We start from the raw sequence: 17,909 nt of genomic DNA, 5'->3' as shown, positions 1-17,909 counted from the left end.
AAGTATCCATCCACCGTGATGGATAAGTAGGCCGTCCTCTACCTCAAGCATCACTTCCAACAAATTGGTTCTGTTCACAACATGTCTAAAACAAATTATGTTGTACTAATCCCATTACAGAAAAATGATTTGCATTAGGAATGGAATATTCTTCATGAGAAAAATTTTTTTATAAAACATTTTCTTTCACAGAAATCTGTATTAATTACTGCTTATTTGAATGTAGACTGTTTTAAATATTTAGGAGGTGAATATAAATCAAACCCAGTGTGGCTCATTTCCAAACATCCTTCACCTCTGATGAGTTACAGCGCACCGGCAGCATTTGTGAATATAAGTAGCTTTTAATTTGACAATTTGCTGATTTACATTCATAAGTGGCACACGAGGTGGAAAGCAATAGGTTTATGCCCGTTTAAAAACAGTCCTCCAGTCCTAAATATGCAGCAGCAAATTAGAATTCTTAATGAGATTATGAGGATGTAAATCCTGGCTGAGTTGTTTCTGTAAAAGAACTCCCATTAGCGAGGCATTTTTATTACCAACACTATAACAGAGGTACGAGATTAATAAGCTTCAGATTTGAAAATCTAAGGATACATTTAAACTTTTCCCCTAATGCATTCTGACTGTTACTGCCCACAGCCATGGCATGTACAAGTTCTAGTAAGATACTCAGTGAGGTCAGGAACTCATAAATAAACAATGTAAATGTGCCAGAAACAAGCTGCTGGCAAAATAGAATTTCTTAATGTTTAACTTTCAACTGCTTGTGTTAACCTACACATATAATTACATTGAACATTATGACCTTGACCTAAAATATATGGGTTATAGACTCATTGCATAAAGCCTGCTTTAAAATGAATCAGACCTACCTTTAATGGCTGCATCCTAAGACCACATGCTATGTGCTCAAAGAGTTATTGATGGGAGTAAACTAAATTGTACCTAATTAAGTGAAGGTAAATAAGCCAAGAGGTGTAACCATGGTGCAAACATGCATCAGATTAGTACCTGGCTTTCAGTCATTTTAATTTACACATTCTTGGAAAAAAAAATCTGCAGCAGCTAAATGATCCTCTACATGTTTTAAACATGTGAACCTTCAGTCAATATACTTAAGGGAAATAACATTCAGAAGCTATCAGCTTGGGTGATGTGTTACCTGACTGATCTCTCTGAAGGCGTGTGTAGAAAACCTGCAATGAGAAATCCCGCGACACCGAGCTGATTCCATCTCCCTTCAGAACAGCCAGGCATTCTAAAGGCAGATCCAGCAAAATCCTGTCTGCTAACACCACTACACACTCTTTTTGCTCCTCAGACGATCCTGTTGAATACATACCAGACATTCGATAAGTACAGGTCCTTCTCAAAAAATTAGCATATTGTGATAAAGTTCATTATTTTCCATAATGTAATGATAAAAATTAAACTTTCATATATTTTAGATTCATTGCACACCAACTGAAATATTTCAGGTCTTTTATTGTTTTAATACTGATGATTTTGGCATACAGCTCATGAAAACCCAAAATTCCTATCTCAAAAAATTAGCATATCATGAAAAGGTTCTCTAAACGAGCTATTAACCTAATCATCTGAATCAACGAATTAACTCTAAACACCTGCAAAAGATTCCTGAGGCTTTTAAAAACTCCCAGCCTGGTTCATTACTCAAAACTGCATTCATGGGTAAGACTGCCGACCTGACTGCTGTCCAGAAGGCCATCATTGACACCCTCAAGCAAGAGGGTAAGACACAGAAAGAAATTTCTGAACGAATAGGCTGTTCCCAGAGTGCTGTATCAAGGCACCTCAGTGGGAAGTCTGTGGGAAGGAAAAAGTGTGGCAGAAAACGCTGCACAACGAGAAGAGGTGACCGGACCCTGAGGAAGATTGTGGAGAAGGGCCGATTCCAGACCTTGGGGGACCTGCGGAAGCAGTGGACTGAGTCTGGAGTAGAAACATCCAGAGCCACCGTGCACAGGCGTGTGCAGGAAATGGGCTACAGGTGCCGCATTCCCCAGGTCAAGCCACTTTTGAACCAGAAACAGCAGCACTGGACTGTTGCTCAGTGGTCCAAAGTACTGTTTTCGGATGAAAGCAAATTTTGCATGTCATTCGGAAATCAAGGTGCCAGAGTCTGGAGGAAGACTGGGGAGAAGGAAATGCCAAAATGCCTGAAGTCCAGTGTCAAGTACCCACAGTCAGTGATGGTCTGGGGTGCCATGTCAGCTGCTGGTGTTGGTCCACTGTGTTTTATCAAGGGCAGGGTCAATGCAGCTAGCTATCAGGAGATTTTGGAGCACTTCATGCTTCCATCTGCTGAAAAGCTTTATGGAGATGAAGATTTCATTTTTCAGCACGACCTGGCACCTGCTCACAGTGCCAAAACCACTGGTGAATGGTTTACTGACCATGGTATTACTGTGCTCAATTGGCCTGCCAACTCTCCTGACCTGAACCCCATAGAGAATCTGTGGGATATTGTGAAGAGAAAGTTGAGAGACACAAGACCCAACACTCTGGATGAGCTTAAAGCCGCTATCGAAGCATCCTGGGCCTCCATAACACCTCAGCAGTGCCACAGGCTGATTGCCTCCATGCCACGCCGCATTGAAGCAGTCATTTCTGCAAAAGGATTCCCGACCAAGTATTGAGTGTATAACTGAACATAATTATTTGAAGGTTGACTTTTTTTGTATTAAAAACACTTTTCTTTTATTGGTCGGATGAAATATGCTAATTTTTTGAGATAGGAATTTTGGGTTTTCATGAGCTGTATGCCAAAATCATCAGTATTAAAACAATAAAAGACCTGAAATATTTCAGTTGGTGTGCAATGAATCTAAAATATATGAAAGTTTAATTTTTATCATTACATTATGGAAAATAATGAACTTTATCACAATATGCTAATTTTTTGAGAAGGACCTGTATGCAAAGACACACTTATACCTACAGATGCAATCGGAAATATTCAGCCCCCAAGGAAAATAAGGATTAACGCTGAACTTTTCTGTAGAGCTTTAAATTTAAATCAGTTGAATTATGCAGTGAATGAACAAAGACAATGAAAATTTAATATTTTAGATTAGCAGAATATTGTGTTAAAACTGCCATGTCACAATTACTCAACTCCTGCTGATCTTAAAAGCTACTGCTAGTCTGTATGACCTGAAGCTGGGTAACAACATGATTAAACCATCAGGAACCTAATTTGCCCTTAATTTGATTAAGCTGTGATGTGTTATATAAACACCACCCAGAGATTCAAGTGTTCAAGGTGTGGTGCAAAGGGTCTGTCACAAAAGCTGAGAGAGGAGATTATTTCATTACATCAAAAAGACAAAACATTCGAACCAGAGCTGGGATCTCGAATACATCGTATCGAATCTCAGCTCTGCCTGTCGGCTAAGGCTGAGCGGCCACATGAACAACGATTGGCCTGTTGTTCAGATGGGCGGGACTAAGCCGGCTGGGGTCTCTCTCTCATGACTGGTGAAATTTCCCTCCCTCCCTCCCTGGTGAAAAGAGGGAGGGAGGGAAAAGAGGGAGGGAGGGAGGGAAAAGAGAGAGGGAGGGAGGGAAAAGAGAGAGGGAGGGAGGGAGGGAAAAGAGAGAGGGAGGGAAAAGAGAGAGGGAGGGAAAAGAGAGAGAGAGGGAGGGAAAAGAGAGAGGGAAGGAAAAGAGGGAGGGAGGGAGGGAAAAGAGGGAGGGAGGGAGGGAAAAGAGAGAGGGAGGGAGGGAAAAGAGAGAGGGAGGGAGGGAGGGAAAAGAGAGAGGGAGGGAGGGAGGGAAAAGAGAGAGGGAGGGAGGGAGGGAAAAGAGGGAGGGAGGGAAAAGAGAGAGGGAGGGAGGGAGGGAGGGAAAAGAGAGAGGGAGGGAAAAGAGGGAGGGAGGGAAAAGAGGGAGGGAGGGAAAAGAGGGAGGGAGGGAGGGAGGGAGGGAGACACATTTGCATTGGCATGAAAATTGGCATCAATATTGGTGATGATGTTAAGATTACCAGACTGAGTTTTATCTGTAGCCTCTCTGTTTTCCTTGTCTTTAGGTTGAGTGTTCTCATCGTTGCCTGTCAATGAAGGGCACTGGCTGGGAACAAGAGATAAGGAAGAGGGAGAATCAGCGAATACTGAAAAATAGGAACGAAAATAAAAAGGGTGTGAGAGAAGGCTGGAGAGAACGCATTGCATAATGTAAGGTTTAACTCAGGTTAAATTATTTCTACTTTTACAACTACTTTTAATCATTTCTGCTCTTACACGTGTACATACACATACACACACACACACACAGGCTGATATTTACTCAGGGCACTCAGTTGTCACTAAGAGCTCTTATTTAATCATTTAATAGATGCCAAAAAAGTAAGTGCATGCCAAAAAAGGAATTCATTATCTGAAATGTTATTCCTATTTTTTAATTAAAAGTAGTATACAGGGAGTGCAATAAAAAGTGACAGAAATTTGGCTGAATACCAGGAACATGAGTGTCAGGACATTTTGAGCTAATTTGAACTTCACACACTTCAACGCTGACCAAAAGCTTTCAAAAGATTCCAAGAGTTTGTGCCCATTCAGTCATAAGATTGAGTCTAAATCTGTGTAATAGAGTTAAGGTCAGGGCTCTATGCAGGCCACTGGAGTTTCACCACAACAAAACTGCTAAGCTATTTCTGGATAAACCTCATTCTGAATCACAGTCATGTGGAAAAAGGAAAAAACTTTAGCCACAGAGTTCTTTACATGATATTTCTTTGATACAGTTGATTTTGTACAACTGTTTGCAATGGGTGTGGCTAAAACACCTAAAAGAATAAGGAGGTGTGTGAACATATCTTTGGCCATAAAATGTAGAGACAAATTAGAGAACAACCCTAAATGCATGCCTGCTTAACTGTCAAGAGCTTCAATGGCATGTGTAGGGTACACCAAAATACAATATTCTTATGCAATGCTACCTGGGGGCTTGAAGGTCACACACATTCAACAGTAGTTAGAGGTCTTGCCCTACACGGACTGAGATTTTACCAGATTCTCTGAATCTTTTCACAATATTATGAATAGTAAATGGTAGAGCAACTAAATTAATTGCAATTTTTTAAACTGACTGACAATTCACTCATTAAGGGTGTGTTTGAAAACCTAGGGAGCTGCCTTGCTGTCTTACTGTCTACATAGGCAGCTGCCTTAATAGAGAGGATTCTAATAAGTCAATGACTTATAAGTCAGGTTATTCGAACGCACTACTTAGACAGCGCTTCCATCGGGTTTCGCATTTCACGTTTAGCATTTAGCACCTTGCCATTAAAACCAATAAACTGAGGTAGCACAGCATGCTAACGTCAATATAACATCTCCCTTCATGTACCGATAACGGTTACATTTCCTGACAAGCCCGAACTTGCAAATAAAAACACTCTGTACAAGTTTATACAAGTTAAAAATCAGTAATATTTTATTTACGTTTGAAAATAACTCCATTCGTTTCTCCGCCCCGTCAGCCATGTTTATTTTTCTGTGAGAGAAGAGCACCCGACCCGCAATGAATGCTGGGATTGCCTTGATCACTAAGGCAGCGTCGGATGCTCACTTGTTCTTGAGCCAAAATAACATTGAAATATTAAGATGCCTCAGTAGTGAGGATTTTAAGGCATCTAGGATTTCGAACAGCCTCCTTCTCGGGAGCGCGCACAGGATGATGTAAAATGCTGCCTATGTAGACAGCTCCCTAGCTTTTCGAACACACCCTAAGTGTGGGACAAAGTAAGGTACCACAACCCATTGTTGCTTGCTGAGCGTTTGATGGATTCTCCTTTTATATCAGCTTGAAAAGTCCTTACATGTTACCAATTCACATGCTTATTGTGGATTGTTTTAAAAATATTATAAAAACCTTACACTTTTTATTGACCCTGTAAAAACCTTTAGGTCTTTTGCAGAAAATGTGTTATAAATGTATTTATGCCGCTCAGGTGGTGCAGCAGTAAAATACGCTAGCACACCAGGGCTGGGATTTCGAATACATCGCATAGAATCTGGGCGGCTATATAAACAACGTTTGGCTGTTGTTCATACAGGTAGGGAGCCGGATAGGGACCTCATAACTGATGAATGACCTCTGCTGGCTGATTGATGGCGTCTGCACATAGTAGAGGAATAATGCTGATCAAGGTGTGCCTCTCCGTGCACAAGGCTGATCGCATATAAACTTACATCGTGCAGGTGAAAAGATGCAGTCAGCTACTGCTCACGTGTCAGAGGGAGTGTGTGTCAGTTCGCTCTTCTCAATCGGGGCGGGGGTAAAAATTAGACGAGCTAAACATCGGGAGAAAATGTATAAAAATAAATAAATAAATAAATGTATTTACAAAATACAATCAAGTTGGTCAGAACTTTGACAGTAAAGTAAAAAAAAAAATCACCAAATCACATTTTTGTTTGTAATGTTTCACAAATGTCTGGAATCTGTGGACGCAATGCAGTAACACAACCCGGATAGGATGGCAATTTGGCCACCCGATTAACACTGTTGCTAGGCAACATGAGGGCGAACATAACATTAACTTTTTCTTTTCAGTGGCGTATTAATATGGAATGATGTGAGGTGGTCATAGGTGTACGTTTATCGGCGATTTTACAACGGCTTCGAACGCGGCTCAGCCAATCAGATTTTAGGACCGGAACTATCTGTTTTATAAGACAATTTTCTTCAGTAATAGGTAATGTGTATTGCAGCAGTGTTAATTCAGAAGAGAGCACCAATTATTTTGTTCAACAGTAAGCAATCTGGTCTGAGATGGTCTAAATTCTCCCAGTGATTAGTCTGAGATGGTCTAATTTACCCAGTAAAACTACAAAGCAATACCTGTAAAAAACTTGAATTAACCTGGTCCCTTGAGAAACGAATCCAATATGAAAGGGGCTTAATTGCTGTGTGGGCATACCTGAAAGATGAAAAGTCGAACTGAGAGAGGATAGGATGCAGATAGTCCTCCATTTGTTGGACCACAGCTTGCAAATGCGTCCCCAGCTCTTGGTCTGTGTCGTGTTCCTGTACAGAAAGTTTAGAGAAATCAATAGAAATAAAAAGATAAATAAAGAAAGTGTGAATATTATGCTTGTACGCTAAAGCCAAAATGCTTCTGATGTTAGAATCTGTCAATCACAATGATGCAACACTATTAATTGATGCAGTGCAGCCAGCAATGCAGTTGGTGTCAATGCAGCCAGCAATGCAGCCAGCAATGCAGCCAGCAATGCAGCCAGCAATGCAGCCAGCAATGCAGCCAGCAATGCAGCCAGCAATGCAGCCAGCAATGCAGCCAGCAATGCAGCCAGCAATGCAGCCAGCAATGCAGCCAGCAATGCAGCCAGCAATGCAGTGGGCGGCATGGTGGCTAAGTGAGTAGCACTGTCGCCTCACAGCAAGAAGGTCCTGGGTTCGATCCCCAGGTGGGGCAGTCCGGGTCCTTTCTGTGTGGAGTTTGCATGTTCTCCCCGTGGCTGTGTGGGTTTCCTCCGGGAGCTCTGGTTTCCTTCCACAGTCCAAAGACATGCAAGTGAGGTGAATTGGAGACACTAAATTGTTCATGACTGTGTTTGATATAACTGTGTGAACTGATGAACCTTGTGTAATGAGTAACTACCGTTCCTGTCATGAATGTAACCAAAAGTGTAAAACATGACGTTAAAATTCTAATAAACAAACAATGTAGGATTGAATCAATTGGGTTAAAGCATTGATATCATGTCTAAATCCAATACAAACATGTTGGCTGTTTTTTCACCACTTTATCCAATTTAGGGTCACGGAGGGTACAGTTCACTGGGCATAATGCAGGAAACACCTTAAACAGGTTGCCAGTCCATCACAGGGCAGACACATACACACACACAGCCTGACTGCATTTCTTTAAACTGGATTCTTTGGACTGCATTTATTTGGCTTCTGGAGGAAACCCACACAGACACTGGGAGAACATGCAAACTCCACACAGAAAGGATCCGGACCGTTCCACCTGGGAATCGACCCAGGACCTTTTTGCTGTGAGGTGACTGCTGCTGCGTTCAACATATGTGCCACAACTACCATCAGTGTAACATTTAATATATCCCTATAATAACATGCATGTTTTGGATGTGGTCTTAATGTTTTGGATCATTAAATCATTTTCTTTTATTATGACTTGAATACAAATCAGACTGCGTTGTAATTAATTCAGCAATCCAAAGAAATCTTTAAATACTCCATTAACATCTTGTTGCAGCTTTACTTTTGTACAGTTGTTCTATCCTGATCATAACAAAATTGAGATGGTGCAATAGTACAGTATTTGTGCTTGTGTGTGTACCAGTTGGGAGTGTTGTTCGGTCCCTGCAGTACTTTTGTGCTGGTGGGACTTGTTCCGCAGGGTACGTGCAGCAAGGCTTTTAAAAGTTTGAGCTTGTTTTCGGAGTCGATGCATTACAGAAGGTTGGACCCGAGCCTTGGCCACACTGGTGCACACCAATCCACCTAAAGTGGCACAAAACACACCTTAAATGCACACAAACTAAGCAACTTAGATCAGTAATAGGTCCCACTGAGCCTCTTACAGCTAATAACACTACAGATACGGTGCCCCTATCAGGCATACAGATTATACCTAGCCTTAGATTCTTAATAATGGGATTTTTGCAATGCAAGTGCATTTTGAATGCAATGAATAACAGATACACAGACTTTCAGATGCACAAAAATAGTATAGAACAGTATAAAACAAAAAGAACAACAAAAAATAGAACAGTACATGGTAGAAGAGGTAATAAACAGATGATTAAAGAAACTGTCCGAGGGGACAGAGGTAGCCTAGTGGGTAGGGCTTTGGGCTATCAACAGAAGATTGGCGGTTCAAATCCAGGCTCTGCTATGCAGCCACTGTTGGCTGACCCTGCGCTCTGACCCCAGCTTCCAAAAACAAGCTGGGATATGAGAAGAAAGAATTTCATTGTTCTGTACAACTGTATATGTATATATGACAAATAAAGTATATCTTCAGTTCCCGAGTTTTGGTGCCCGGTGGCTACAATTGATGAGGTTCATTCTTTTTTTACTACTTTTTTTTTTTTTTACTAAGTGCTTGTATATGATATTTAAGCAACATCACACAGGACGAAGTACTGTTCCACTGAGTACCAGCACACTGTCTGCAGCCTTGTGTCTACAACCAGCCTGACCAATCGTGATAATGCTTCTAAACAACATTCATTATTTATTAATTGACAGTAGTAGGCAACACATCATGACGTCATTTCTTCTTTAGTCATTGCTGAGCTCGTAATGTATATAATTAACTATAATTACAATTGTAAAGCAGAGTGTTACACTGTATATCGGGACACCTCATATGTCTCTTGTCCAATCGGATTACTTGGTCAGAACTAGGTCACTATAATAAGATTTATACCATGGGCACAGAAAATACATGTTTTTGATTGGATGGGATGTGTGTATTCATTTCTTCAATAGGACAGTCTAATGCAGATCCAGTCTAAAAACACAAAACATCCATAGTCTATAGCTGAGATAAAAACAGAAATGGGATAGAATCAAAATGAAAACTGTCACAACTGGGCCAGCGACTCAATCAACCAGTGTGCGACAAATGAGTTTATGAAAAAAAGGGAGAACCTGGTAAAAACCCGGGAGTGGCTATAAAAATTGATCCATATGCTCATAAGAGAACCATCACGCTGGCTTTGGAGCAGCAATACTGGGCCAAGTTCCGTAGGCTACCTGACATTAGTGCTGGTGGAAGACTGAAACCATTATGTCAGGCATGTTTAAAAATGAGCAGGTTGCCAACAAAGAGGACAGATATTGTGGGGATTATATAGACCTACCTCCACCCGAACCAAATTAAGGCTCAATGAGGCACAGAGAACATGAGTTTCCTGACATCCATCACTGGCATGGCAGGTGGTCATAATACTGTAATCAATGCTAACCTAACAAGCTATCAATCACTGTGCTTGACCAATTGTAACTATGCTAGGATTCATTTATTACAATATTACATTCTAGAATACAATGATGCATTACTATTACATTAATAGCAGTGATATATGATCCACATCTACATTAAGACTTTTGGAAGAGTAAAATGCAGCATAGATATACAGGGTAATAATGTATTTGACTCTTGTATTTGATACTGTACACCTGTGCAGTATGAAAAAGTGTTAGACTATTACCTGGTGCCTGCATGCTCCTTCCTTTCTGATTCTCAGTGGCTTTCACCTTCTCATATAATGCTCCGTAGAGCAGTGAACTGCAAAAAGAAGAAAAATGGAACACATCAAGAATTAAGATGCACAGAAGGCACAGTTTCACACCCTCATTGAGCACTCTCAAGTAAACCTATCTGGTATGTACATTTGTTTTAAATTTTGTCAGGATGTCAATGCTCCTACTTAAAATATAAAGCCAGCAGCATCCTAGAGTCAGAAAGTGTGAACCAAAGTAGGGTGACACCTAAACTACAGATAACCTTTGACTATAACCCATCTGTTGCTCTGTACACTTAATAAATGCACATACCAGATAGGTGTTCATCACATGTGTCAAACTCCGGCCGGCTATGTCGTTTTTTGTGGATTGTCGTAAAATGAAAGTCTATGCTGCTTTCAAGTGTACATTGTAAAATCATACATAAACTCCCACAATGTATATCAATTTTGTGACCCACGAACTGACTGCATCCCGCCACTAGATGGCAGTGTTTCCACATCAGCGTTTAAGTAAGGCGGTTTTCCAACAAGTGGAGTTGAGAAATATCTACAAATAATGCCAACATGTCCAAGAAGAGAGAGAAAATTGATGCAGTTTAATGACAAATGGGACAAATGTCTTTTGTGTTATGAGACCGTGTCAATGGTAAAGGAGTACACTTAACTGTAGCTATAGGTATACAACATATAGCCTCCAAGAAAACCAACAAACTGTCCAAGAATTAAAAGGCAGATTGCAGATTGCAGCTGGATATGTTACAGCTCTTCAAGGGCAACCATAATGCTGTTTTGGCCCTCTGTAAAAATGAGTTTGACACCCCTGGTATACATTAATGTTACAATTACAATGTTACAATTACTTATTTTACATGTAGTGCCGGCTGTATAAACATCAGAAGGAGTGACTGAAACGGTTAGTGCATCTTCATAACCCCTGTATCGAAAAACACTATCTTACACTAATGCACAGGAGCAGATGGCAGCACGTGTAAAGAGGCACAAAATGTGGCAGCTGGGTTTCCATTCAAACCCAAAAGATGATACTGCACGTACATGCAAATAGAGCAAACAGCCATTAGATGACATGCTGGACATATTTACTAAGCATAGCCAAGTGGATAAAACATTTGTCATTTTAAAAAATATTCTGGCATGTTTTATTTGCCAAGCCATTGTTGTACTAGATGGTCCACACAAGAGCAATGTTAATTATTTATTTATAGAAATCACTATAACTTTTTATTGCATTTTGTCATTTTATTACTTCAACTTTTCCACCTCAGTGAAGCAAAAAACATTTTTTGCATTATTTAGCAGACTCTCAGCAGTTTCCATTTAGCTATGTATAAGCTATTTTAAATTCAAACAAAGTAAATGGAAAACATTGCACTGACAGAGAAAATAAAATGTTAATGTTTAAACATTCCTTCCAAATATTTTTACCTACACCTTTGGGTAACGTAAAACTAGCATATTGCTTTTTTATCGATAAACAGTTTGATCTTACCCATCTCCAGAGTGCTGCAGCAGCAGGATTTTAAGATTAGGTGGCATCTCTTCAAGAAATCCCAAGTGGTTTGGATTTATGTTCAGCTGCTGATAAGCCTAGTGCAATCCAAACATATGCACCATCTGATTAGGTATAAATCCTCAAACTTTCAAAAGCTTTTACACATGTTATGTAGATACATAATGGTTACATAAATTGAAAATGAATTCTGTAATATTAAATGGTAAATGCATTTAGAACATTCTATAATAGTTGGGACTTTTTAATGTCAGATGGCATTAATAGGCTGACATGCAAAATATCATTAAAAAACAGAAACATCTATGTGCATAAGTGTAAGTCGATAATATAAATACAGTTCTGAATGGCCATAAAATTGCATTAAAAAAAAAAGTTTACTGCAGAGAGGCTCAGGTGACACCAATCTACTACTGTCATCCACCACAGATTCAAAGAACAATTCAAAGAACCAACACTAACGAATATCCGTTGGCCGGACCCAAAGGCATGGCAGGTGAGCATTATACTGGAATTCATACCTCTTGTAGCTCTATAAAACAGGTGGGCCTGTTTTACAGATCCAGTGTAACAAAGTATTACATGACCCTAAATAATCGTAGCACTACAAGTACCAGAAAAATCACTAACAAAAAAATGTTGTGATGATTTCCAGTTAAAATTAAAAAACTAAACATAATAATATCTATTTAAATTTAGGAACAGAGGTTGATGGGTTATCTATGTCTTGTTGGAATGAATAATTAGAACTATCAATGCCCATGTTTGTCATTTACATACCACAAAATTTTTAATATAATATTATACACCTATCAGTCACAACATTAAAACCATTTATCCTTTTTAAATTCATAAACATGAATTTAGTTGCCTCCATAGCAGATATTTGCACATACTTGATTAGTTTTTATGCTATTTATCCTGGTTTGGGACCAGCACTAAGGGTGAACTGATGTGTCCCCCAGTGACTAAGTTCACATAAAGCCATGTGCGTACGTGTATTCGTAAGTCCAGACCAAGTTTGGAATCCCCAGCAGCCCAGCTCTTACCATTACACCACATGTTTAATTCAAATTCACAAACATAATGTCTTTTGAACCGGTACTTTTTAAAAATCTATATTTCCATCCAGATACTTTTTTTTCTCAGATTTAACACAGGTTACAAGGTCAGAGGTTCCGCAGGGTGAGGGTTAAAAACAGCAGTACCTTTGAGAGAGAGTGAAGAGAGTGGTTGACGGCTGAAAGCACACTGCTGCTGTGTTGATCAGACAGCTGCAGGCTTTTCTGTAGACCAAGCAGAGCCGCCACCTGAGACTTACCAGTGTCTAAACATGCGGCATGTAACACCCTGGACATTTCAGTGCAGCACACACAGCTCTAGGATCAGAGGAGAACAATAAGCAATAGGGATCACACACACAAACACACAGACAATATAATCTCTTCCTATACTCTTCCCACAGAGGGAACGAGCTACTTTTTTGGTGTTCATATATGTGAGAAAGCCTGGGTTTGGTGCAAGATACAAAGTCATAATGCAATAAAACCTAACACCAACCTAAATAAATTACAATAATATATATAATAGAACAAAAACTTTTATCCAAAGCGACTTACAGTACTGTGACAGTAAACAGTCTAAGCAATTGAGGGTTAGGGGCCTTGCACAAGGGCCCAACAGTGGCAACCTGGCAGTGGTGAGGCTTGAACCAGCAACCTTCTGATTACTGGACCAGTACCTTAACCACTAGGCTACAACTGCCCTAAACTGATGAAGTTTATGAAGCTGATGAACCTGGACCGGACGACATATATGAACAGCATAAAGACCCAAGTGACTTTGATAAGAGCCAAATCCTTATAGCCAGACCACTGGGTTAAAGTATCTCCAAATCAGCAAGGGTGCTTGATGGCAGCCCTGTTGAGTATCCACCAACTGTGGTCCAAAGAGGGACAAGAAACAAACCACTTTCAAGACTCTTTAATGCCAATGAACAATAAATGCTATTATACCACTACGGACCAACGGGAGGATTACTACGGCTCAAATTCAAGATGATTTTAATACTGGGAATGAGGTAAATAAGCCACAACACACAGCACATCAACTGGGATACTGGGCTGGTAGTTTCAGGCCAGTCAACATAACCATGCTAACACCTGTCTATTCTTCTACCAAAGGCACACAAGAAGGATCTGGACATCAAAGAATAGAGGAATGTCGACTGGTCCAACGAATCCTGTCTTTTCCAAAATTATGTGGATAGCCCGGCAGATGCGGATCATTTACCAGCAGAAGATATGGCAGCTGTAGGATGATCCATCTAACAATGTACAGGACCTGCTGGTAGTGTCCTGGTACCAGATACCACAGGGCTCCTTCAGATGACTATTGGGGTCCATATCTTGGATAATCCAGATGTTCATACATATACACTTATATATTATATATTATACAGTGGGGCCAAAAAGTATTTAGTCAGCCACTGATTTTGCAAGTTCTCCTACTTAGAAAGATGAGAGAGGTCTGTAATTTTCATCATAGGCACACTTCAACTATGAGAGACAAAATGTGAAAAAAAAATCCAGGAAATCACATTGTAGGATTTTTTAAGAATTTATCTGTAAATTATGGTGGAAAATAAGTATTTGGTCAATAACAAACAAGCAAGATTTCTGGCTCTCATAGACCTGTAACTTCTTCTTTAAGAAGCTCTTCTGTCCTCCAATCGTTACCTGTATTAATGGCACCTGTTTGACCTCGTTATCTGTATAAAAGACACCTGTCCACAGCCTCAAACAGTCAACCATGGCTAAGACCAAAGAGCTGTCGAAGGACACCAGGAAGAAAATGTAGACCTGCACCAGGCTGGGAAGAGTGAATCTACAATAGGCAAGCAGGTTGGTGTGAATAAATCAACTGTGGGAGCAATTGTAAGAAAATGGAAGACATACAAGACCATTGATAATCTTCCTTGGGGTCAAGATCTCATCCCGTGGGGTCAAAATGATTATGAGAACGGTGAGCAAAAATCCCAGAACTACATGGAGGGACCTGATTGATGACCTGCAGAGAGCTGGGACCAAAGTACAAAGGCTACCATCAGTAACACACTACGCCGAGAGGGACTTAAATCCTGCAGTGCCAGGCGTGCCCCCCTGCTTAAGCCAGTACATGTCCAGGCCTGTCTGAAGTTTGCCAGAGAGCATATGGATGATCCAGAAGAGGATTGGGAGAATATCATGTGGTCAGATGAAACCAAAATGGAACTTTTTGGTAAAAACTCAACTCGTCGTGTTTGGAGGAAGAAGAATGCTGAGTTGCATCCCAAGAACACCATACCTACTGTGAAGCATGGGGGTGGAAACATCATGCTTTGGGGCTGTTTTTCTGCAAAGGGGACAGGGCGACTGATCCGTGTTAAGAGAAGAATGAACGGGGCCATGTATCGTGAGATTTTAAGCCAAAACCTCCTTCCATCAGTGAGAGCATTGAAGATGGAACGTGGCTGGATCTTCCAGCATGACAATGATCCCAAACACACCGCTCGGGCAACGAAGGAGTGGCTCCGTAAAAAGCATTTCAAGGTCCTGGAGTGGCCTAGCCAGTCTCCAGACCTCAACCCCATAGAAAATTTGTGGAATCCGTGTTGCCCAGCGACAGCCCCAAAACATCACTGCTCTAGAGGAGATCTGCATGGAGGAATGGGCCAAAATACCAGCTACAGTGTGTGCAAACCTGGTGAAGACTTACAGGAAACATTTGACCTCTGTCATTGCCAACAAAGGTTATGTTACAAAGTATTGAGTTGAACTTTTGTTATTGACCAAATACTTATTTTCCACCATAATTTACAAATAAATTCTTTAAAAATCCTACAATGTGATTTCCTGGATTTTTTTTTCTCATTTTGTCTCTCATAGTTGAAGTGTACCTATGATGAAAATTACAGACCTCTCTCATCTTTCTAAGTAGGAGAACCTGCACAATCAGTGACTGACTAAATACTTTTTGACCCCACTGTATGTAAATACATAGTATATATGAATGTATGTGTGTATATGACATTATCTGTGTAAATTGAACTGGATATGCAATAACATATAAAATTTACTGAATAACAATCGTTATTCTACTGACCTGCAGCAGGGCGAGGTATTGCCCAGATGAGGTCGGGTCATATTGACTGTGGCACTCCAACAGCTCCCCGCAGATCTGAGCAAGCAGCTCCGGCAGGTTGTTTTGCAGACCCAGATTTAGAGCCTCAGTAAGTGTCTCTCTGGCCTGAGTCAACATCTGCTGCACTGCTGTTCTGTTGCTCTGAAAATCAGCACACACAGGATTATGTGGGTATTTAAAAATTGCATATTATGTTCCCAGTGTAATGCAATATAAAGTTATATAATATTAAAACTGCAGAATAATTAAACACTGTGTGATTTACAAGCATTCTCATTAGATCCTAAGTAGTTTACAATTTATTTTCTGTCAACCTTATTATATTTATTCATCAATATTACATGCATATATGGTGGCACTCAGGTGGCACAGCTTTCTACTACTCCTGAGATCAGTTCTAATCTGAGCGATGCTATCAGCCGGCCATATGATTCAATTTACATTACATTATATGTGTTTGTTATAAATGTACTGAACACCCTAATGAAACCCAGGAAAAGCTATAAGTATGAGGTTTTCTGTTTTTTCCAACAAAACTGTTAAAAAGGAAGCATATTTTACTGATAACTGAAGCTGAATGAAAAAATGAAATGATGTCAGACACTATTACAGATACTATTACAAATAATTCATTAAATTATGCAAAGCCAATCTGTGTGATTTGTTACTTCTCCCGGCTGAGACTGGTTCCTCTCAAGGTTTCTTTCTGTAACTTTAAGGGCGTTTTTGCCACTTGCCACTATCACCCTCGGCTAGCTCAACAGGGTTTTGGTCTGTTGGTCCTGAATGCTGTAAAGTTACTTTGAGTTACGTCTACTGTAAAAAAGGACTATACAAATGAATTCGATTTCACATGACGTAATGCATCATATTTAATTGCATGAATTTTTTTTTTTTGCTATTTAAACACGTTATTTAAATGTTGGCTTGCCACTCTTTCTGTCACTTGGTACTGCCCTTCAAATTAGAACATCCAGATTAGTACACTGTACAAGTGACTGGAACATGTTTTACACATAAATGTTGTCAAACTGGTGTATGTTCTGTCAACTCTGGTGAACTAATGAAATTAGTAACAGATAACATATTATACTTATTTTAATGAAAGGGTGCAGTTTAGATTATACGAAAATGCCTCTGTAGACAGAGTATGTAAATTTATTATAAATGTTCCTTATACAGCTCTGTTACTGTGCTGTTTTAAACCCAGATAAAAGTGTGTGTGTATGTGTGTGTGTTGGGGACTGGCTTACCTCTGGTTCAGCACTTTCGCAAGTGTTGGCACTCTTCTGTGTTGTGCTTTCCTCCACTCCTCGTTTGCTCTGCTCGTCTTCATCCTCAGTCTCCCCTTGTTTTTCCACTGTATTTTTCTGCATCATGGGTAGCATTTATACTTCAGTGAGTCTCTCACACCAATACAATTATTGTTATTTATATATACATATTTATATGTACTGTATATAGTTATAGTTATAATATGTACATATTTGCGCTATCGTGTTGCGGTGGCCTATTACGCTAGCCCACCACAGCTGACATGATAAGCGCTCAACAATTAATTCACCTTAATGACAAAGTGAAAACATTTTTCAAAAATTAATTAAAAAAATCAAAATCTAAAATCACTTAATTACAAAAAGACACAGACCGTTTAATCCCTACTTTGTTAAAGGTATTGTAGCAATTACAGCTGCAAGTTTTTTGGATTAGATAAATCTCTATAATCTTTGCACACATGGATTTGGGCCGTTCATCCCATTCCTTATAAGTCAATGGGATAAGAAGTCAATGCAGATAAGAATATTATTTATATAACATAATTAAAACAACTTAACACAGAAAGATTCAAAGGAGGTAGCACTATGGCGCACCTGGTGAAGCAGGTGCGGCACAGCAACAATGAGTCCTGAGACCTGGGC

General features: G+C 39.9%; 1 protein-coding gene across 1 annotated transcript in view; it reads right to left on the bottom strand.

Moving 5' to 3' along the window:
- Nucleotides 1-17,909, bottom strand: part of LOC134314712 (cilia- and flagella-associated protein 46) — a 92,542-nt gene that overhangs the window by 11,305 nt on the left and 63,328 nt on the right. The window contains exons 42-50 of the mRNA XM_062995404.1: nucleotides 17,244-17,360; nucleotides 15,952-16,131; nucleotides 13,017-13,187; nucleotides 11,788-11,885; nucleotides 10,245-10,321; nucleotides 8,363-8,526; nucleotides 6,956-7,062; nucleotides 4,016-4,101; nucleotides 1,169-1,333 (exon numbers count right to left, since the gene is read on the bottom strand). Of these exons, the coding sequence (XP_062851474.1) occupies nucleotides 1,169-1,333; nucleotides 4,016-4,101; nucleotides 6,956-7,062; nucleotides 8,363-8,526; nucleotides 10,245-10,321; nucleotides 11,788-11,885; nucleotides 13,017-13,187; nucleotides 15,952-16,131; nucleotides 17,244-17,360 (1,165 nt within the window). The remainder of the gene's footprint in view (nucleotides 1-1,168; nucleotides 1,334-4,015; nucleotides 4,102-6,955; nucleotides 7,063-8,362; nucleotides 8,527-10,244; nucleotides 10,322-11,787; nucleotides 11,886-13,016; nucleotides 13,188-15,951; nucleotides 16,132-17,243; nucleotides 17,361-17,909) is intronic.

This window comes from Trichomycterus rosablanca, chromosome 5, assembly GCF_030014385.1.
Source record: "Trichomycterus rosablanca isolate fTriRos1 chromosome 5, fTriRos1.hap1, whole genome shotgun sequence".
In the NCBI taxonomy this organism is placed as follows: domain Eukaryota; kingdom Metazoa; phylum Chordata; class Actinopteri; order Siluriformes; family Trichomycteridae; genus Trichomycterus; species Trichomycterus rosablanca.
Note: the sequence above shows the minus strand (reverse complement) of the source record. Positions and strands in the feature narration are given on the sequence as shown.